Source organism: Prinia subflava, chromosome Z (assembly GCF_021018805.1).
Source record: "Prinia subflava isolate CZ2003 ecotype Zambia chromosome Z, Cam_Psub_1.2, whole genome shotgun sequence".
NCBI classification, from domain to species: domain Eukaryota; kingdom Metazoa; phylum Chordata; class Aves; order Passeriformes; family Cisticolidae; genus Prinia; species Prinia subflava.
Genome location: NC_086283.1, coordinates 11,981,967 through 12,005,077, shown reverse-complemented (window position 1 = coordinate 12,005,077; position 23,111 = coordinate 11,981,967). Strand labels below are relative to the sequence as shown.

Genomic DNA, 23,111 nt, shown 5'->3' with positions numbered 1-23,111 from the left:
TCAATCTTAAAGATTTTTTTCAACCTAGATAATTCTATTACTCAGTGAAGGTGTTGCACCTTCTTTTGTATTTCTCACAAGAGTTTGAACAATCCTTCTGGTTATAGAAATATGAAAATGGGAAACATAGCAGCTATGTTAATACCTGCTGTTTGTTGTTCCCCTTGTTTATAGAAAGGCTTATATAGAAACGGTTATGTTTCTGTGACTTCCCCATTGATTTTTTCATCTGCTTTTTAATTTATGGTCGTTTAAATGGATGAGGGATGATGGGGCTTTAAATGGAGTTCAGAGGAGACAGTTCTGACATGTCCTTTAGATTCTAGGTTCAATGAAGATTTGGAGGTTTAGTGGGTGAGGGCTTTAGTTTGCTTCCATAATGTTGATTATTGAGATAAGTGTGTTGCCATTGAGGATTGGTCCTTGGAGGTGGTGTATTAAATTGTACTCGCTGCAGAAGCATGAAGAACTGCAGTTTTAGCTTTAATAATCTGTTTTTCTACTTACTGGTAGCTATAGAAGGATTCTGTCAAATTGCTTCTCTCTCTCTCTTTTTTTTTTTTTTTTTTTTTTTTTTTTTTTTTTTTTTTAACTGGGTGAAATACTTGGAAAGTGTATGAATAATAAGGGAATTTAAAGAATGAATAGTTTTTGCTGGACCTACTGCTTACAGTGAAGAGTGGACTAATTCATTTTCCTAATAAGGCTGCCCTGGAAGTTGGAATGTTTTGAATTGCATTATGTGCCTTGAAAGTATTCATGAGAGAAGATTGTCTTTGGTGTGTTTAGACAGCAAATTTGATCATGTTTGGTCAAAATGAGCTGTTTACACAAGCTAAATATATAGCTGGGGTTTTTTTCCCTCCAATAAAAAGCAAATGACTTTGATATAGAAGCTGTGCAAAAAAATTGTGCACTTTTATTTTCAGTAATACTTTGTGAGTAAGCAATGACTGCAGCTTCTGTTTCTGTTGTTTATAGTAATTCTTAAGAACTTTGATACAGTAACCATTTGCCAAGGTCTTTTGTGTGAGTTGTTTATAATAAGGCTAAATACTGAGCTCTTATGTCTGCTTTGTTTGTATGATATTGAAAGTATTGCATAAACTAATATGCTGAACTGTTAGTTTTAAATCATTCAGAAAATACCATGCTTCAAGCCATCCTGCTTTTTCTAGTAAGTAGTAATAGGATAAGTGTGTCATCTCAGTCTGAAAACCTTTATCATCACTTATTCATACCTTCAATGTGACCAGACCTGCATGAAATTTTAATATGTTTAATTGCTAGGTGGTAAGTTAAGTGCTAAAAGCTAAGGAATATGCATGATTCTGTGGTTTAATTACTTTTTAGCTGTGCAGTTCAATGGTCTCTACGAAAATACTGTGGGAAATGGCCCCAAAGGAAGAATTTTCTTAAATGTGTGTGTTGGATGTGTTTTGCTTTCCGGCTTGAAGTGTACATTTCCTTTTGTACTGTCTTGTCTAACCACCATGCGTTTTTCACATTATGATCATGGTGGCTCAGTTTGCTGGGTGAGCATTTTCCTTCTACGATATGGGATAAATCACAGATTTTAGTCTGATTATGGTCTGAAGTCAACAAGGCCAAGTTAAACTGTTTTAAGTATGTCTGGAGCACACAAATTTATGTCCTTGGTTCAAGTATGTTTGTGGGGAAAATGTTACGTTGTCTGTCTGTTTAAAAGGAACATCATGAACATTTTGGTTATCAAACTCTTTTTCCCCCTCCCTTTTTTTTTCTTTTTGTATGATATTTTTAAAGATCAATTTTGAAAAGTATGTCTTCTGGTGGTCTGGTAATAGTGGCATGAAATAATTTTTGCTCAGTGCTGTATTGATGAGTATAGAGGCAATGTCATCCATTGCAAACTCAAGTTTTCTTGTTTTTTAAAAAACAAAGAAAAATAAATATGTTCCTTTTATGAGACTTAAACAAAAGTCCAGCATTAGCAAAGTTTTTTATTCTCAAGCATGAAATATGGTAGTTGGTTTGAATAATTAACGTCTTCCTGATTCTTCCTGATGGATTGGCTTAATAGATGTGTAAAACATTTCGAGTTACTGTATTAAAAATGAACAAGTATACCTAAGTTAGAAACGGTCTTAAAAAAGAAAGAAAAGTTTCCATATGTATCGGCACTTTTTTCTCCCTTCTTGTTGCTTTTGTGGCTGCCAATTGACAACTCTGCAATTAGGAGTGATTAACGATGCACCCCAGTGCTGTGGAGGGCCAGAGGTCAGGCTTTCATAGGCTGCACACTCTGTGGGAAAGGGGAGAAGGGACCCGTTCCCCAGAGCAGACAAAACCCTCTCTCTGTTGAGAATTGCTGTTGATGTGGACATAATATGTGTCAGCAGCCATGCACGAGTAGGGAAGGCCAAGTGCAGAACATCATCTTCTCATGCTGTACAATTTTTCCTTTATTTTTTCATTCTTTTTTTTTTTGTGCCAGCATGGCATCTGGATTATATATTTTTTCCTTTTTTGTAAAGTAGATACTGAAAAAAAGTGTTGTAGATTTAACTTGGATACTTCTTGTTTCCTGTAGAGGAAAGAAAATTAAATATTTTATGTACCTATGGGCGGATGTGGTGAGAAGAACAGGGAAATGCTTAAACATTAAAGAATTAGTTTTTTACAATTATGTTTATGTTTTTCTCTTCCAGAGTGTCTTCTATACAAAAACCTGATCATTTTCATGTGACAAAGGTATGTTCATCATCAGAACCAAGAAATGTAGCATGTGATACTAACTGATACCCATCTGTCAAACCCTGTTGTTGATAAGCACTGGCATTCAAACTTTCAGTATAACATGCTTGTTTTCCATGTGTTACGTTAAGGGTATTGCAGCATTTGGATCTTTGATTACTTTTTCCCCCCTCTTAAAAAAAGAATGGAGAGACCTGGAAATTATTATCAAAAAGAGGAAAAAGAAATGGTGAATAAATGTTATTCTCCAAATCTTGGAACTTTTTTAAATGCTATTACTGGTGTTTTCTCTCTGTACCTAAGAGAGAAACAGAAGCAAGTAGAATTTTTTTGGTAGTGATTTTTAAAACTTTTCTGTGGGGATTTGTTTATTTTAATGGAGACTGAAATATTTCCTAGTACTTGAGAGAAGCTTATCCAAATATCACAATTTCAGACAACAAGTCCCCTGACTTTCCTTAAAGCCCTGGAGAATTATTTGTTCTTGAGTTCTTCTAATGTTTTATTGTATGCAACAGTTTCAAAACCCCCTGTCTGATAAAAACGCTGTTTGCAAACTTGAAAATATTTATAAATAGCCTGTACTTGAAAAGTCTCTCCAGTGGACATAATTAATGTGTAGTATATTACTGTTCTACTGACCATGACCTTTAAAAGGCCATAGTTTGGGAACCACAATGTTAAATGTAGTTCCCAGCACAAAAACCCAGCTAAAAAAAAAATAATCTGATTTCTTGAGAGTATTATCTGTCATGGGTATGTGGAGACCCTGGGGAGCATCAATGTGCTCTCATTCTGCTCTTAAAGGTCTTAGCAACAGGCCAGTGTGTGAACACTCGCACATTCCATTTGTATATGGGAACGTGCATATCTCAAATTGGGTTTGAGACACGGAATGTGGGTTTTTCTAAAAAAGCTCCAGTTTTTTCCACGTGAGTTACCCAGTGGGTTTCCCAACAGAGCAGTTTTTCAGTTTCTTGTGAGTTTGATTTGTGGAGTGTCTGTTTTGGATATGCTGAGAGGAGCTAGCATTGTGGAATTTCATATTGATTGTGCATGTTGGGATCATTCCCTCTCCTAAAATGCATGGCTCGGGTTGTTTTCCCATACGTTTCATGGCTGCAGCCTTGGTAAAGCTTGCTTCTGTGCTTCTCGCTAGGTGGGTCACCTACCCCGAGAACAGCTAAAATCCCTGCTGAGGAATGTGCATGCGTTTGGCGTGGTTTTGTGTGTTTCTGTTCTGTTTTTCATCCCACATAGGCAGAACCTACCGAAGTAGTTAAGCCTGTGCCCATTGCCTCTGCTGTTGCACCCAAAGTCACTGCCACGGCGAGCGTGGCTTTCAATAAGACACCGAGGCCGTTTGGAGCTGTAACCTCCTCCAAGGTCACCTCCATCCCATCACCGTCCTCCGCCTTCACGCCGGCGCAGGCGTCGGCCGGGTCCCCGTGTGCCGTGCCCGGAGTGCATGCTAACGCCAAGCCTAACGCTGAGCCGTGGCCTCCTGTGCTGGGCGCTCCTAAACCTGCAGTTCCTGTCCCACGGCAGCACGGTGCCGCCTCGGCCGCCGACGGCGCCCCGGACGCAGCCGAGGGGCCGCGACGAGGAGGCAGAGAGAACCAGGGGGAGAGTAAACAGCAAAATGGGTAGGTGGGATTTTTTTTTTGCTGTGAGGGTCTTTCCTCACAGGAAAAAAGCCGGGCTTGTTTGAGGGCTAAGGGAAACACAGATTGGAGGAGTTGTTTACTCCTCAGAAGTCGATCTCTCAGAAATTATTTAAAAAGTGACGCTTCAAAGGGCCCAGCTAGACTTTTGGTGATGCTTTTTCTCACGAGTGACATATCAGTTTATAGAGTGTCACTGCTAAATTGAACAAGGACCATGGAATGCTTTACGTGATGTGTTCTATCACCACTTGTTCTGGACCTTACAACAAGCCTGGTGTTAATTGCGATGTCCGATCTCACTGTGTATTTTGATACCTAATACAGCGAGTGAAAGCAGCAGGCACTCGAAAATGCAGAGCAGTCTGTCAAGAAGAGTCAGTGGGTGCTGCAGTGGCTGGGAATGGGACGCTCTGGAAGACCAGCCGTGACCCTGGCAGAACCAGTGGAAAAAAGTCCCAGGAAGGAGGCAGATGGACAGATACATCATTAATTCGCTGCACAGTACAGAAGCTTTAAAATGTTTTCTAGGAAGCTGATGGGATTAAGCGGATTTTTTTGCAGTGCTTTAATATAAATACCTCAGCTTTAAATTTTACCTTCACGCTAAACAAGCAATGCAGATTTAAAAAGTGACTAATTTCCTTATTCAAATAATTATTTACATTGAAGTGGGCATCAGAGACTGAACATTTAAGGGACTGTAAGCAGACATAAAAGGCTTTATCTGGTGTAGCATCTAGACTAGTAAACAATAGATTAGTAAACTAAATTGCGCCCAGCAGCAGTCCTGGGAACTCAGATCTGCAGCAAGATTTTGGCTGGGGATGCCTTGAGCTCTCCTAGAAATTCCTGGACAGAGTTTGGGAGCTGTAGCACCTTAGGGACCAGTTCCCAGTGCCTTCTGTGCTGGGGGGAGAGGAGGAGGCTGGGCACGAGCCAGTTGGCCTCTGTGACCAGCAGTTGAATTGAGTAATAAAAAGGGCAGGAGAGGAACTGTAAGTTTCTTCAGTTCTAAGAATGAAACCTGGGCTTAAAATGTAAAAGCTGTGGTTGCTATTTCCCATCCCACAAAAGAAAGGGACTGGAAGAATAGGCCTTGTGCCGCTTTTCTCTGGTATTTGTTCAGTGCAAAAAGTATATGAAAAACCCTGTGGAAAGGTTTCTCCATGCCGGCTAAAATACTGAATAAATTGCAGTTTCAGTTCAGTTTCTTCTGGAGTAAAAAAAATACTTCTTTAGGTACTTATTCACTTTATATTGTTGTACAAATATTTTCCATGTGTGGACTCATAATGCAGTCTGTATACATTTTATATTGCACTGTAACCATGGTAACTTCCAGACCTTTCTTAAACGGATGGCAGGAATCCACTCTGCAAAAAGTGGATTGAAATTGAGAGATCTTAACGACTGCTCACTGCTGGTGCAGTTGTTGAATACACTTTGGCAAGCCCTCTCTTATCTTTCCAGGAATACTGTTTTAACAAATAACTGTGTAAGGATTATTCAAAAGCAGCAATTAGTACTGAAAAAGAGGAACAATAGCAACAAAATTAAGTCTTCTGGAAGGAAGTGCTGCAGGCACAGAGTAAGCACTTTACAATCAAGATAGGATGACTGGGTGAGCACTGCTATGTGCCCTACCTTACTTAGAAGATGAATAATACCGTCAAAGAGGATGAATAATTACAGCTAAGAGGTGAAGAAATCCCTGTCTCACTATCAGCCTTGCAGATCTAATTTGGAAAAGTTTGAAAACATTTATTACATGGTTATAAAAACCTACTTTATTTTGCAGTCTTTCTTACAGTATTATGTTCGGACTGCCTAAGTGTCCTGAAGTCCTAAAGCACAAATCAAAAACAAGCAGACAAAACCTACTTGGGTGTTTATATTGGTCTGCTGCAACACTGCTTAATTTTACCTAGAAAAGTTAAGTTTCGACAGTGATGCTTAAATGTCTCACCATTTAAAATGGTATCGATGGCATCTATAACATAGCACAAATATTGAAGTTTGGAATAACTGATCGTCTGAAATGAATTCCATTTTGCTTCTCTGGTTTGTATGATTCATTTTCTCAAAACATGCAAAAAATTAATTTGTACCTTCTTCATAGATGGCACTGCTTAACAAATGCAGTTCTTAAGTCATGTGCCTTGTTTTACTCAAAATTTCCTCCCTTCCTCTTGGCTTCCCTCAAAAAACATTCAGGATATAAACTATTTGACTTCAGGATGGGAAAGGAAGTTTAATTTCCCTTGTTTAGTTCTGCCTTAGAAAGCAAGCAATTTGTGTTCACTAGCCTGTGTGCAGTTGCACTTTTATCAAGATCTTTTTGCCTGCTCTTGCATGAAGATGTGCCTGCTGCTTAAAACAGGTAAGATGTCCATAGACTTCACTCAGTTTAAGTTCAGCTGGGCTAAAGTGTTCTCTTGTAGGTTCTCTCGATGTTTGTAAGTTTGACTTACATGATATATGGCTTTACCAGAGCTTGGATTTGGAAACTCCTGTACTCTTTTAAGAAGCAAAGAGTTAATTAACACATCAAATTCTCTTATTTTTTCCCTTGCAGATAGCAGCAGCGACAAAGTTAGTATCAACAGCAGTGGACTTGAATTATGGTTATTTTTCCTATTAGAATAACCAGCATGTATTCTGGTTTTGCAAAATTACAGCTCTTACAGAGTTATGTGTTTACATTTTGCAAAACAGCTTCAGCTTTTCTTAGCGTAATACATTATTTTATCTGCATCGGACATGATGTGACTTTGCTTTTCACTGTGCTACATTTTTCAGCTCATTTTTATTCAACAAAACATTCGTGTGGTGTTTGTGTTTATTGATAAATTCTTGGTGTGAGTGTGGTTCAGTGGTGTTGGTAATACAACTAGTAAGTGGTGAAATACAGTATAAAAATAAAATTGCTTTGAGAACTGTGGAATGAAGGGCTGGATTTTGAATTTATACAGGAAAAGAAAACTAATGCCTATATACTCTGATCTGTGCATATTAGGATGATAAATGTTTGAGGTTTCATTGGCTTCTCTCTTCTCCCTTTTGTCTGAAGCCTATTAGGAGAGCCTGTCTCACTGGGTTTTCCTTTGTCTCTGGCACCACCTTGTTGCCTCAGTGAGTCATTACTAGTCGACTCTTAAGCCTTAAAAACGAGACCAGTAGAACGAGAGAAGGCAGCGGGATTTTTTTTCATTATACCACTTTCAACAAACGTGAAAGACTTAGTTCACTGGGGTAGTTGCTGGAATGCAGTAAACTGCACATAAATAACTATGTTTTCATGTATTTCCACACCTTTAATTACTGTTTTACCTTTCAGATTCCATTTTTGCTATTAACTGTTTAAGATGCTTTACTCCATTTTTTCTGTTGTTCGCCATTCTGGAATTGCCACTACCTTTGTACCTCTTTCTCTGTTATTAACTTTGATATGTGATACGTGCTCCTCACTAATACTGTGTGTCAATAAATTAAATCTTTTGATACAATTTTGTACCATACCTTTCACATTATTTCAAGTACTAAGAATTTTTTAAGCTTCAGTTTTTACTACTGCTTTCCATTTAATGGGCCTAATTCTTACTTAACAGTTAACATCATTCCTCGCTCATTTTCCACCTTTCTTCCCCAGAAATACTTTGAAGTACAGTGAGGAGGTAGTGTCAAAAATAAGCTTTGTTAGATTTTGATTTTTAATACTTAATAGAAGTTTTATGTCCTAGGAGCTAAGTTTCAGAGTTTTCCTCCTGTAAATTAAGCAAAAATAAACGTGCACTTAGAGGGTCTTACAAGTTAATGCTTTGGAATAACAAATGCAGAATTTAGGATTAATTTATATAGTTTGAGTCTTCTGTTCCCTTTTGCCAGATTTCCCAAATTGCCACATTCTTTACATCACTTACTGGAATCAAAGCTTTTAGATCCTGTGCTCTTGAAAGTCTTGTTAGTGCAAGGATTGATAATAGTCTGTAGGTTACTGTAGGGAAAGTTTCCAGATGGAACAATCCCCCCACTGTTTTTCTTTCAAAGAGAATACTTCATTATACCTCGGAACATGGCCGTCTATGCTTTCAGGTGGCCTGGTTCTGATCTAGGCTTTGCCAAGTGCAAAAGACTTGGTGTGTACTGGGTGGTCCTTGCATGTGCACACATCTGTGCTGTGCCCCTAGGGAGCTAAAGGGAGAGCTTGTCAAGGAGCACCTGATCTGAGCTAGGTACACTATCCTGCTCTACCAAAACAAATTCCCCTCTCATTCCTATAGGGAAACCACCATGAGTTTAATTAAAGTGTGTAAGTTCTGTGCAGTGGTTTTAGTGGTAGAATGAAAACATGGCTATTAATTGGATTTTAGTGCCTTTCTCACAGAACTAATTCTGTAGAATAATTAGCTACATTTCTGTTTCATTTCAGCTTTCTGACTTTATTTCTTCTTTTCTTTTTCTCCTTTTCCTGTTTATGCTGGGAAAACTTCCTCTTGCTGTCTTACTCTGTCGCCTCCAAGGAAAAACCCACCCAAACGGTAAAAGTTTAAACATGTAGATATCTTGATAATACTGTGTTTTACTGTTTCAAGCGTTCCATCAGTGAAACCAGGAGAAATATTTCAGTGGGGTTAGAGTAATTGTAAAAGGTGTGTTTGGTTGAGAAAACTGCATTTGTGTTTAGCTGGGCCTCAGCTGCTGCCTTTCTGCATCCCAATGCAGAAGCTGCCTTTAAATGCTGTGAAAAGCCCCAGTTGCACCCGTGCCTTTGTAGCTGGCCAGTGTGAGGTGTTGTGTGAAGCCTTGCACTCACTGCCGTGTCTGTCCCTGGCCAGCCCCCCGCGGAAGCACATCGTGGATACCTACACGGAGTTCTACCACACGCCCACCCACAGCGACGCCAGCAAGAAGCGGCTGATTGAGGACACCGAGGACTGGCACCCCCGCACAGGGACCACCCAGTCCCGCTCCTTCCGCATCCTGGCGCAGATCACCGGCACGGATCACAGTGAGTACCTCGGCCCAAGGGCACTGGTGGCCAATGCCCCTGCACAGACTGGTGTTTGTAAAGCTGGGCCTCAGCACAGATAAAGGGAAATACTACTGTAAAACCCTGCCGTTACTTAGTAGTTCAGGATACATACATTGCTGGACATTACTGCTGATGGAGCTGAATTAAAACATTACAAATAAATCCTAAAATTTCCATTTCTACTCCCAGACATATTGAAAGGTACATATTTGTTGTTTCTTTTTCCCCCCACATCACCAAAATGGCGACATTCCTGATCAAATGTAATGTGTCAGAAAAATTAGATGTTTTCTGGCATGTAGAAGGTCTTTGTCAGTCATACAAAAGTATGTGATCTGCAATGATGTAACCAATCAGAGACATAAGTCCACAGTTCCCCAGTTTATTCCCAGGTTATGTTTCCACTTGCTGCTTATGATATGATATACGTGTGGTTACGTATATTGGTGGAATGGAACAGGTGATGTGGTGAAGATCATTCCCAGCCATATGATTTTGTGCTAAAACTTGAATTTCATGTTATGCTGTCAGCCATGAGTCATTGGCTGAGATTTGTGATTTTGTGTGATGGCTAGCAGAAGTGCTATCAGGGGCTTTGAGCTCTCATTCTTCAGCTTTCCTCAGCTAGAGCTGCAGCAAAGAAGGCAGTGAGGCAACTGGACCTGCTTTCCAGGGGGAAACTTGATAAAATTAGCCATTTTTAGATGCCAGTGATAACATCTCCCAAAATAAGGGTTATTGTCCATGTGTGATAAATATTCTGACTTTGGACCTGATTGTTTTGTGGTCCTGTGTTCAATTCCCTTCATCAGTCCTTGTAATGGCAGAGCATGGGACCTGAACATCAAATAACATGTTATCCAGTAAAGATAAATTTATCATGTTGCTGTAACAAAATTACTGAAACTAGATTTGCCAGCCTGAAAATCAGGACTGGGAATTAATATTATCCCTTACGTAGACCTCTAGAACCTTGGTGGGAAGTAGCCTGGCTGCAAACAGATGCTTGGATTATCACCTGATATAAACCCACTGGATGTTCATCCAAAAGAAATATCTCTTAACTTCCATTCATCTTCACCTTCTCAAATCACCTTTGTCAATGCCAGCATGGAGAGTGGGCCAAGGGGAAGGGCAGAGACCAGCAGAGCCACTTTGCAGCAGTCCTACTAGCTGAAAAGGGGCTGTTGAAGTTCACAGACATAACTCACATCCATTGGGGCATATTTAGAATCAAAGAATCCTAACGAGGATGTAATGTTGTAATTTTCTGCTGTAGTGAATGCATTGGCACAGCAGAGAATCTCAGTGTTGTGGTACAGTGTCTTTGGTGCCCTAGATAATAAAAATTTTCTGTCTTCCTTCAGTGAAAGAACCAGAAAATGAAGCTGGGAAGAAGACTAAGTGAGTTGATTTTTATTACTTTAATACTTTGCATGTTTTAATTCTTAACTTGTAGTGTTTGGTGCACTTGTGTGACATCTGGGTGTTTTTAAAATGTTCCTTCCTTTTTGCTTTTTACTTCAGCATGTAAAAATCAGGATCTTTTTCTCCATAGATAAAACCTTTTTAAAAGCTGCTGGTGCAGTCCAGTAGTAATGTTTGTGCAGGAGTTTATGTAAAGGTTTTCTGTAAACTTGGATCGATTTGGTTGCCTGTATGAGGTCAGCTTGTGTTTTCCTTTTCCAAGTCTAATCAGGCATTTTTGATTTGTGAGTGTGGATCTGATTGCAAGACATAGGTGGGAAGTAATGCTGTTCTGGCTGCAAGTGAGGGTCAGCTGCCTCCTTGCTTTGGGATAAGCATTAGCTAAACCAATGGCTAAATCTAATGGTTCTTGAAGTCAGTGAGACTTTCTGTACTGACTGTGACTAACACTGGATCCAATGTTTTGACAGAGTGGAAGACAATGCAGTTGGGGTAGTGCATGGAGTTTGCATGCTCACTTGTGAAACTGCATAAGACAAACTTCCTTTCTTTCCTTCTTTCTTTCTTATTTTTCTTCTATCACTTCTTTCCACAGGGAAAAGGTTCCCATCCACGTCCTTAGCCCCAAATATACAAAATTACGTGACTGGCACCATGAAGTCTCAGCACGTGTTCTTAATGTCCAGTGATTTTAGCCAAGTTGCAAAAGCAAATACAAACACTTCCTTCCTTTCTTTTCCATCTGCTTTGAAAAAAAAAAAAAAGGAAAAAATGAAAAAAGAAAATGTATTTCAGTAGCCTTTCTGCGAGAGAAATTCTAGCCTTTTCTATACTTTTCTAACACTTTCCTACTGATGTGTAAAAAAGGGGATGAAAATCTTTTTGTGCTAATCATTAGTTGACAAAAATACTTATTTAAAACTTAACAACTTGGGTGGCTGAATCTCCCAATGTGAGGGAGGAGATGGCTGTTTCAGTTCTTTAACTGCCTGAAAGAAGTAATTTGCATTGCTGAGTTTGAGTTCCTGTAGGCTGTTAGAAAGCAGAAATTTTGAACTAATTAATAAGAAATTGTGTTACCTTGATTCTGGGGCTAGGGGAAGAAGATGAAAGGGGATTATTCTATGCACTTATTCCGAATTGTAGTACCTACTAGGAAAATTGTCTTGGATTTCACTAGATTTTCAGTCGGTCAATTTTAGAGTAGTTGTAAATGTTTTACAAAGTACATCAAGAAGACAGACTGCTTTTAAGCAAAGAAAAGAGAAATTTAAAAAATAATGTTCTAATGTTTTGAATTGAAGTGAAAGCTCAATATAAAGATTTTGCTACTTAGATTAGTAATATGTTCATGTTTTGGAAAACTTAAAAAAGAATAATTGAACAAAATGTTGCTGTGTAAGAGCTTCAACACATCTAGAAGGGACAAGATTAGACAGTAGTATTTATTTATTACAGAGTGAAGCTTGCAGGCTTTCTTGTGTTTATGAAAGCTTCACAGCCCTATGGTTCTGTAAAGTAATGTATTATAGTAGCTACACATCCATTAATTTATGCATTTTGAAGCTTGAAGAGTATTTTAATAAAAGTTGCTTTTATCTTAGCTCTGTCTGTTTTTCTTTTGAGTCTCTTGGACTCCTTGAATAATCTTCTCATGCATGGGCTGACATTTCATTGCACCTTCACAGCCTATAGGAAGAGAAACAATTAAATCCCAGCTGCATAGTAGAAACACGCTGCATTGTTTAAAACTGTCCCAGTATTTTAATTCCTGATAATAAAAATGGGGTATGTGTTTGTGTTACTGAAATTGACACGAGATTTGCAGGAATCAAAAAACGACTGACCCTTACGGGAGTAAGAACTATATGAGGTAAAGCTCACTTTCGGCTTCTGCAGCGCTTGTTGAACCACATAAAGTTTGTGACCTCAAACAAAGGTGATTGTGAAGCACATGTAAAAGCCTGATTTCTCACAACTGCTCAGTGAGAAACAGTGCAACTGGTTTGGGGTTATGCAGCTGACCTACACACTCCTCTGATGGAATTAGTCCTGTGAACAGATGCTTCTGCAGAAGACTTGGTGGAGTTGGGTTTTTTTTCCTTGTACAATGTCAGAACTTGAGAGGACCTTTGGAACCATTTTAAGTTTGAGTTTCCTTTTCAGATGGCTTATTCTGCTATACAGTATAGCAGTAGCTTATGGTATTTGTGATTTTATCTTTAGGAAAAGACAAACAGAAAATGGAGACTTCAGGTAATAGATACGTTATCTAACACTAACAGTCACCAATGTGGATGCCTAACACTGCACAGATTTGCCCTGGTAATGATGGCTAGAGGGGTATCACATTTTGCACACTTTTTGGGTTCACAACTTTGGGCCAGTAGGGGAAAACATTCACTTCAATAATTTCACTGAAGAGTGTTTTTGTGAGAAGTGCCAATCAGTTTAATTTTCATGACCCCCCATCACATCACTTGGCAGTGAGTACTGTGTTACTAAACCAAAGTGTGTTACTGAATGCACATACACCACAATATAATAATTTTATAGAGTACTGTGTAATAAATTGGGAATGTGAAGTAGTGTATTTAAGTTGTTCTGCTGGGTTTATACAATTTCTTTATGATCAGAACGAAATGTGGGCTTTTCAGAGACCATCAATGCAATGAAAACTGTGAAAGGTTAGAAAGGTTATCACTTAGATTCTCTGTAAATGTTCCTTTTTAAGGGCAAAATAGTTTGACCATCAGGTATTTTTATGTTCTGAAGATGTCCCTAGGTAATGAGAATATTTTCATGTTGTTATTAAATTTACCATTATGGTTATCTATCTTATCAGCTCTTATCCTTTTGAAGGGTGAGTTGCTGTAGTGAGAAATAGAAGAATAAACCCTTTCTAAATAATCAAAAGAGTAGAAGCCTCTGTTTTGAGTAAAATTAAACAGTCATAGAGTCTATCTTTTAAGGATGTGAGAGTACTTTGAGAGATTATTGTTTTCTATAAATTCATTGTAAAAACACCACTAGTTCCAAAAGTGTTTTATGAATGTATGAAATGAATTTCATTTACTGCTTGAAAGATGTCATCCCTTTACCCAATATACCCATTGCACAGAACTTACTAGCATTAAATTTTGGGCTTTTTGTTACTCCTCCCAAAAATTGACCCCTTTTTCATTTATATCTGACAAACATGCCCTATCTCATGTCTGATTCCCAGCATACATCTGATCTTTGAAAACATAAGTGGGTCTTTTTATATAAACAAATAATCCTAAATTTTAGAGATCTCCTAGAAATATCAGTGTGACAATGAAATAAAAACTTCTCTTTCATCAGTGACCTTTAGTAAAATATCTCAATTTAATAATATTCAGCTTTTCAGGCAGGCATTGGCCAAGACAGATGTTCTGTGTGGTTTCTATTGCTTATTTCTAACTGTAACCCACTAGGGATTTTTGTTTAGATAAAATAGATTCTTCTCTTCAGCAGCTGGAAGGACAGGAAATAGAAATAGAAAGCGAAAGCCTTATTAAAAGATGTAGATTGCAGCTTTTAAACCAGTTTTACTTAAAACTTAAAAAGGCAGTGTCTAGCCTTTGTATAAAGTTTATGTGTTTTAGATTATTTCTATTTCTTCAATACCTTTTTCCCAAGGTTTTGAGTTGTTTATTTTATGTTCACTTTTAACCCTCTCTTTTTAAGCAGCCAGGTCCGGTTTTGGTTTTGCCTTAAATTGTAGAGTCAATTCATTGTCCTGAGTGAGGATTTTCCAGATTTGTAGTTTAGTTGATCCAGAGCAACTGGAAAATATTTGTCCTACTCTTGGTCGATCTTGAGTCAATCTGTCATAAAGTCATGTATTTTTTTCTCTCCCATATGTCATAAATATATGTAAAGTATACCTGCAGACCTACCTGATGGAGCAGGAATCCAGGATACTTGTATTAATGTAAATAAAAACTCCATAGCTACCCTGACTTTGGAGATGCCACCTGCAGCAGAATTTCCATCCACACCTTTACCACCTTTGAGGTCTGCTCCCTGGTCATTCTTAAATCTATTCAATAATTTTAACACTTAAGACTCCCTACTTTAATAAGCTACTTAATTCTGCATAGTAACATAAGAAAAAAAAGGCAAAAGTGCCTGCCCCTGTGGCTAATTTAAGGTGTCAAAACTTAATGTTGTGGTTGCTCTCTACCTTGTAGTTTTGGGGTTTTTTGGTGTATTACAGTGAAATGTCTGGCAGGTGCTTTTCTTCAAGTAGAGCACTTTAAGACAACATTTTCTAGATTTTTTTTTTCCCTATAACAATTGAGTCACAGAAAGGATATGAAAAAATATAGAGAAATATATAGTGTAATGTTCACAAAACTAACACAAACCAAAAAGTTGTAGCAAAAAGCATATAAAGCTTTGGAGTGAATCCCACTAGCACTTGTGTCACTTGCAGTATTTTCTTTTCTTTTCTAAACCTTTCTAAACAACTTTTCTAAAGTTGTTTTCCATCATGTAATATAATCCCAAATATATGTGTTCCATCATTGTAAATGTCCAATACTATTTGGCTTTCTGTGTTTTAAAGCAGCAGAGCACTCTCAACCTTCACACTGAAAGTGTGATACAACTTAAGTGTGTTTTGCATCATTTTATCATCTTAATTGTATTTTACTGTAAATTTCACGGTCTTGGAGGTTTTTGGGGTTTGAGTTCTTTTTTTTCTTCTCAGTTTACTAACTTTCATGCACAGTGTTTTCTGTTCTACTTGAATGTAGATTAAAAATCTCTTTTTCTGTGTGTCTTCACTTGGTTTTATTACTGTGAATGGAGTGAAAACAATGCTAGACCAGAACCTGCAGCTGCTCTTTTGCCGACAGCAGATTCCTGCCCCGGCAGTGTCTCCTCTCCCAGACTTTCTGAACATATTGCTGCACCAGCTCCTGTGAGGTAAATCATTCACAGGGTTTTTCATTCAGTTAACAATCTATCCTTGATTGTTAACTGAATTAAAATATCCAGGTTCTAGCCTGGATTTTTCTCTCTTGGAGGAGAAAGGGTTGTTCATCATTCACTTAAAATAAACTTCATTAAGCTGCTGTGACTAGGGATTTTCCTGGAAATGGTAGGAGGGGGAAGGAGAAAAATTAGGTAAGAACAAGGAAATTCATGAACAGTCTTGTGAATGCTGGTTAAAATAAGATCCAGTATTTAGTGTATGTATGCTGTCAGTGGGTGTCTACCCTATTACTTGGATGGAGTAGCTTTTCAGTGGTGTGAGCAAGTCAAAAGTGAATATAGATTTAGAAATATAAAAGTAATTTTCTAAAATGTCTGTTATTTCATTTGTAACACAGTGTTGTGCTGTGATACAGTCACAGAAAACTAGGAGATTATCTGGCAAATTTCCTGTCACTGGCCTTGGCTAGTTTTACTGGCACTTACCATGGCAAATAGCTGGTGCTTTGGAGGTCATCTGTGTGTACTTGACAGCAACAGTAATTTTAGACAGAAGACAGTGAAAGTAGTTTGGAGGGTGATTGATTGTTACTGTTACTGAAGGTCAGTAACATTTTCTGATGGTTTATCTTACATTGTGCAGGAGTTTTTGAGTTTGAGGTAGCATGCACAAGCACAAAGTCATAACATGAAACAAAGCTGTTCCTGTAAAAATGAGAATTAAATTAACAGTGCCTAGTCCTGCCAGGCCCTAGACAGATATTCATACTTGAATAAAGCATAAAAGAATATAGTTGCCTACACCTGTGTGGGTTTTCTGTAGTAGGAAAACTACTACTAAGATTTAGAATTGACCAGTTTTAAACCTTTAAAACAGTAATCTCAACTAGCTGAGAGATGAGGAGAAGTCTGATATCAAATTAAAAGTCTATTTTGGTATCTTTTGAGAACATTTTTTGTTGTCTGGGAGATGCAGGTACGTTCATGAGCTAACATGAGGAAGGAATGGAGGATGATGGGCTGGTGGGTACCTTCATGGTGACATTTGGTTTGAGCCAATACAGTGAAGGAGTTTTGGTTGTGATGTTTTCAGCCGCAAATTCTTTTAAATCAACAAAGATGAAAAATACAAACAGAAGATGCATGACAATAGTCCTAGTGATTTTTTTTTTAAGCAGAAAACCTGGGATGAATAATGCAGTGAAAAAAGCACTTCTTTAGTTATTGATTTTCATGTCTCCCAGTGAAACTCCAGCATGATTACACCTACTTGCCCCATCCATGAATGTGTTCAAGGCCAGGTTGGATGGAGTTCTGAGCAAAGTCTAGTGAAAGCTGTCCCTGCCCACAGCCAGGAGGGTTGGAAGTAGATGACCTTTGAGGTCCCTTCCAATTCCCAGACCATTTTATGGTTCTGCTGAGCTGTAGATGCCTTGCAGGTACCACTGCAGCTACTATGTTCTGAGTACCAAGGAGTCTTCTCTAAATCCTAGCTCTGCATCTGAGTCAAGGCAAAGGAAATTTAAATCTAATCTCACTGAAGACCTGTGGCTCTAAATTTTTTTTATTAGGCAAAATTATCTTAGCAAGAAAGCAGCTTTAAAATGTGAAATCTGTCATGCAGCTGTGTTCATGGTGGTTCAGGATGCAAGCCAAAATATTTTTACAAATACAGAAGTAAATTGTAAGAATTTTCTGCTCAAGAAGGGCAGAAATTGGAGCAGTTTCTGCAGAGCTGTAGAGGAAAGGTTTTGCATTGGCTGTGGGAAGGAGAACAAATTATTTGATACAGCTGTGTAGTCTGGATTCCCCACTGAACTGAGAGGTCATCAGTGTACCAGATGTTAGTGTTGATATTTTGTTAGTGAGCAGATGCTGCTGGTTTTATAATGCTTTTTGAGTGGGAAATAGGACAAATCTGATCTTCAAACCCCCTTTTTTTGTAAAATGGCACCTATTGGAAAACTGCATGGAGCAATTCATGAGTGCTATGTCATACTTTTAGTAAAGCAAAATTGGGCCATCCTAGGGTGAGTAGACTTGCTCTTGCTACTGATGCCTTGCATTTGTTGTCAAGGACTGTCATAGGTCCTTATTTTCCAAATGTGCTCCATCTTTTCTTTTCTGAAGCTCTGTAAATTGTATTACCAGCTACTTAACCACCAAGAAGGAGAAAGCTTGCTGTGAAAGGTATGGAGGATCTGGATTTGTTTTTCTAGATTAAAGTTACGTGAGCTGCTTATAAGGTAGACTTCATAATGCTTTTTTATTGTAGTTTTAGTCTTTACTGAAAGCCTTAAATAATTGTATGTCTATATAACAAACTACTCTAAGTTACAGTGTATTATTACTCTATTTCATGTATGTGATGTCCTCCTGTAAGTTTAATGGTAAAATATTTAAGAGCAATTACAGCCTTTCCAGAAAGTTGCAAAAAGTCATCTTAAAAAGTAATCCTGGCAGTGTTAGACCATGTAAACCACAGAATCTGGTGCTTCCAGAGAAAGTGCATAACTAATATAAAACAGATGCGATGCCAGCAGGTCTTTAGATTTTATTTTATATACATGCTTTTTCAGTTATGCAGAACTACTTTTTGTATTTTCTTTTAATGGGATTATTCGTGAAATAAATAGAAAGACTTAGTAATACGTAATAATAGGTATCTGTCCTGATTTTTGTTGTGCACATTTCTGGTAAGTGGACAGCCAAGAAGATTCTTTGCAGAAATTGTAGTCTGGGAGAAGAGGAGGTCTCAGGCTGACTGTACTAAAACTGTCAGTTTTTATGGTGGTTTTGGTATGATGACAAGCAAGAGGAAGTAAAATATGGGGGAGGAATATTGCTCTCTTGTGGTGAATGCAACTTGTCCTTCTGCTTTCTTTTATTGTATAGAACTTTGGTTTGAGAACCTTTTGGAAGTCTTAGGCAAGACACCTCATCTTCCCTACAATCATTCAGGTTTTAAATACCAGCAGCCAAGTTGAAGTGTCATCTGACACTGGGTAGTTTCTTGTATACTGATCGTTCTCTTGTTCAAGTTTGTTATCTTTTAAGTAACTACCTAAATAGTTTGGTTTTGTGGTTAAACAAGCACTCAAGCTTTAGCTGTAAAAATGTCCCAAAAATTTGTTTTCAGCATGATCTGATTCCTAGGGCATGAGTATTTGGTTCCCACAGAAGGAGGTAAAAAAGTCTCATCTGCTACTCACTCTTCTTGCAAAAGATGCAAGAATACCAGCTAGAAAGAGTTGTCCATTGCTATGTTGTATTTTTAGTCAAATGAGAAATTTCTTCTCCGTATATTGCGTTATTATAATTACTCATGAAATTAACATCAATTAGGAAGATAACCGTGCCTGCTCCAGATGCAGCGAGCTCTTTGCTGGCGGATGAAACACCTCCTGTCCCCAAGACATGTGCTGTGGCCACACAGACCACTGAGTTCCCCCTGCCTGCTGACCCCGCTGGGGAGCTGCCTTCTTCAGCCCTGCATGTGGGAACTGCCCTCGGGCTTCCTCCTGCCCTTGCCAGGTACATCCGAGCCAGCTTTTTTAGAAAGGTGCAGTCAGAAACTGTAATTTTACACACATTGATTCACAGAGTGGTTTGGTTTGGAAGGGACCTTAAGGATCATTTTCTTTAAATGCTCCTGCCATAGGCAGGGATGTCTCTCACTAGACCAGATTGCTCAGGACCTCATCCAACCTGGAGGTGAATATTTCCAGAGGTGGAGTGCCCACAGCTTCTCTGGGCGACATTTTCCAGTGCCTCACCATCCTTGTAGTAAAGAATTCCTTCCTAATACCTAATCTGAATCTCTCCTCTTTTAGTTTAAAGCCATACAGTTTCACCTGATTCTTTTTTTGATGATGATGCTGCCAAGATGCAGCAGCTTAAAAGTTTCCTGACTCTCATAGTGCTCTGACAATTTATATAGTAATTTGAAATTCAAGTAGCTTTTAGGCAAAAGTTCTAAAAATAATTTAAAAATTAAAGCAGCCTTTTGATGGAGGAGGAAAGCATGGGTAGGAGATTCAGTTAGGTTTTGTTGGCAGAAGTTGGTGACATGAGGAGAATATAGTCACCCTCGCTACAAAAAGTGTTTAAAATTGTCCAGTAGCCCAAAGCTTTTGGAGGAGAATACAAGCTTTAACTTGTGTAGTGATGGGACATCCAGAATGTAAGTCTTTACCAATAGGGAGAGAAAGTGCTTTCCTCAGTAATTTCCTCAGTTTCCTCAGTAACACTACAGGATAAGGGAAAAAAACCCTTACCTGTTTTGTTTGTTTGTTTATGGGTAAGGATGGCTTTAGAAAAAAAGATTAACTCCTGAACTTTAATTGCTATTTAGTTGCCAGAGGTATAATAAGTGTTTGATTAATGACTTCTCTTGCTGCTTTTGGGCAGGTATGAAGCGTCTCTGCCTACTTGTGAAACAAATTCTTTCAATAAAATCTCAAGCTTTCAGTCTAAATCATCTGTAAGTCATACAAGGTAAATCTTTTAAGGTGTATCTACAGCAGGCTGCTATGTGTAAGCAGAGTATTCAGACAGTGTTTTTGCATTTAAATCCGGGAAGTGGCATATAGTTGTATAAGTATTTGGAGTGTTTTGTCCACCTTTGTAGTTATTTTTAAAAATACAGCAATTTGGTGGATAATCTTGAATTTTGAAAATAAGAACACAAAATAGAGGTTAGAAATTGTAGGAGTTATTTTGGAGGCAGTCTGGTTTTTTTCACTTTTTTTTTCTTTTTTTGTCTGTTCAAATTCATATCCACCTGTAAAATAAGTAGAGAAAATTAAAAGGGGTTTACATACTGAATTTGATTGCTAAAGGTGGACCTGCAGAAGTTATATCACCAAATATTTGAGTTTTCTGTGTTTACTATTAAGTATGAAAAAGAGGACAAGGTAAATTATCTTCAGGGCTAATGCTGTCCACACCGTGGAGACTTAAATAGATCCATGTGGAGAGTTCTGGGCCCTGGTTTAGTGGGAATGACCCAGGTGTGTGAGGCAGAGTCTGTGATGAGGAATTTGAAAACTGACAGATGCTAAATGCACACTTAATGAGGGGAAGGTCTTATTTGTGGGTGAAATCAAAATTGCTGTTCTCTATATTAGTATTCAAGTCACTCACATGTTGCCTAATGTCTCTGTGAGCTGGAAACTTCCATAACTTTCCAGTGGTTAATGTGGTCTAGTGTTGTACTGTATCTCTGTCAATCTTTCCTACTTTCTCTGCTTTCTCCTGTGTTGGCTCGAAGCTTCTGTGCTGCAAAAGTGATGCTGGAAGATTCTTCGGGAAATCTACCGATCCTTGGACCCTCTCCTCCTCCAGTTATTTCTCCTTTCGAGCAGAGATCAAAAATAAAGAGCATAGCTGCTGCCGCAGTGTCTGCTGCTATTGCTGTCCGGGCCAGGTAGACATCAACTTCAAAAGGAATGTTTTATAGGTTTAAGGAGGTTCCAGTTCACACAAGAATAATTGGTCCCTGGCAGGGTTGTGAAATCAATCGGCTCTTTCACAATAGTGGGCAAGTTATTAGAATGCGCCCAAAGCTCCCATGCCCTATTTATGGTTTAGCTGCTCTGAACCTTGATGAGTAATTCTACCATTCTGTTCCTCATGATACCTGTTTTACAGTTCAGTTAGTAAATTAACTGTAAATAACATTTGTGTTATGTGAGTGTCGAAGAGTAATCTGTGACTTTGAGGAACTTTTTGATGCTTGAAAACAATAGCTTGCTGAGTTCCATCTAAATCTTTACAGTGTTGCTTTTTATAAAGGCTTGCTTAGAGCAAACATTTTGACAAGTTTTTCAATCATCCATTCATATCAGTAAAATATTTTTAATAGGCAATAATACCCATATTTTTGTATTTCTAAATTACATAGATGTCCTAAGGTACTAGTAAATTATGTATATTAGAAAGCATACACGAAATCAAAAAACTAAAAAGGATGAAAAGGTTTTCTCATTACTTTTTAGTTTCACTTAATTAATAGTAAAAGCATATGAAAAACATGCTTTTCTCACCTTAGTAGGTTGTCTTGTGCCTCCCCTGAATTGTGCAGCCTCCGCTCCGTGGGCTGCCTGTTTAGACGTAATCCCTGCATCAGTTGTCCTGGGTTCAGTTTCTCCAAACAGACTTTTCATAAGGGATTTTGGGTTGTCAGTGGTCGCAGCCACCCTGAGCTTTGTGTGGTCACCTCGTTTGCTTACGGGGTCTTTCTACACACTTGCTAGACTCCACGAGCCTAGTGCCTACCGCTCGCTGCTGGATGCCCTGCTCATCACGCCTGTCGCTAAGCCTCCTCTGCAGGCCAGTGCACCCTCCAGGAAGTCCACAAGTGCTCTGGAGTTGCCAAAGAGCAAGAGGTATTGTCCAGGTGTGGTGTGCGCTTGGCACTTAGGAATCACAGGGAGCTGATTACTCCTTCAAAGCACGTTTCTGTCGTCTGCATGCTTGTGGCTGTCCCAGTCTTTGACATGAAGTCACCCGCTCCAAACACTGCTGGTTTCATCTCTTTGCATAAATAATGTGCACCCTGGACCTGCCGATGGTGTTTGTGCAAGCCCACTATACTAAAGCAGAGGATTCCTCTCCTCACTGGCTTCAAGGGCCCTCTAATATGCATGGTGGTGGTTGTGTTGTGTTGTGAGCCTCTGAGGGAGGCAGTGTCACTCTACAGAGGCAGTTGGGGAAGAAACAAGAGATTCTGGCTTGAAGCTTCTGTGTAGTGAATTATTTGCCACAGTTCCTTGAGCAACTAAGCATCACGTTAGGCTATTTTTTTTGAAGCTGACTTTGAATGTATAAAATCAAGTAACTGGCATGCAAGCCAGCAAATGACTGTTTTAAAAATTATTTGCTGTCTAGGCCTTTTGTTCCAGCACTGATTCTATTCAGTGCACAGGACTGTTTGTTCTCCTTTCCTGACCGCAGCGATGTTAACGCTTGCTTCAGTGGAAAGCTGCTTTTATGTCTTCAGCTGCACAGGCAGGAGTCTGCTTGCTTATTTTACAGGGCAGTGTGTATTAAATTGTGCTAAGGAAGAAACAATCTGTGGGTTTTCTTGTACCTACTTACATTTTCACAAGAGTTAGACCCTTCTAGAGATAAGGCCCAATTTATATGTAGAGCTGAGATCCACTTGATGTGGAAACTTCTGTTGAGTAGAAGTATTAGTTCTTTTTCTTCTGTTTCATGGCTTCCAGGGTGACCTCAGTCTCTAGTGAAGCCTAAAGTAGCCCTAACCTCAGAGACCGGAA

At 38.7% G+C, this 23,111-nt stretch overlaps 1 protein-coding gene across 7 annotated transcripts in view; it reads left to right on the top strand.

The window, feature by feature from the left end:
* PDLIM5 (PDZ and LIM domain 5) overlaps window positions 1-23,111 on the top strand; it is a 123,648-nt gene that overhangs the window by 65,146 nt on the left and 35,391 nt on the right. The window contains exons 4-13 of one of the 7 annotated variants that reach the window (XM_063421492.1): window positions 2,691-2,733; window positions 3,997-4,382; window positions 9,239-9,411; window positions 10,803-10,839; window positions 13,090-13,119; window positions 15,703-15,819; window positions 19,174-19,362; window positions 20,239-20,325; window positions 21,101-21,256; window positions 22,086-22,284. In XM_063421492.1, coding sequence (XP_063277562.1) covers window positions 2,691-2,733; window positions 3,997-4,382; window positions 9,239-9,411; window positions 10,803-10,839; window positions 13,090-13,119; window positions 15,703-15,819; window positions 19,174-19,362; window positions 20,239-20,325; window positions 21,101-21,256; window positions 22,086-22,269 — 1,402 coding nt within the window. In that variant the 3' untranslated portion in view covers window positions 22,270-22,284. Of the gene's footprint in view, window positions 1-2,690; window positions 2,734-3,996; window positions 4,383-9,238; window positions 9,412-10,802; window positions 10,840-11,458; window positions 12,416-13,089; window positions 13,120-15,702; window positions 15,820-19,173; window positions 19,363-20,238; window positions 20,326-21,100; window positions 21,257-22,085; window positions 22,285-23,111 lie in introns of those variants that run through there. The other 6 variants (XM_063421489.1, XM_063421487.1, XM_063421488.1 and 3 more) reach the window with 6 other exon arrangements.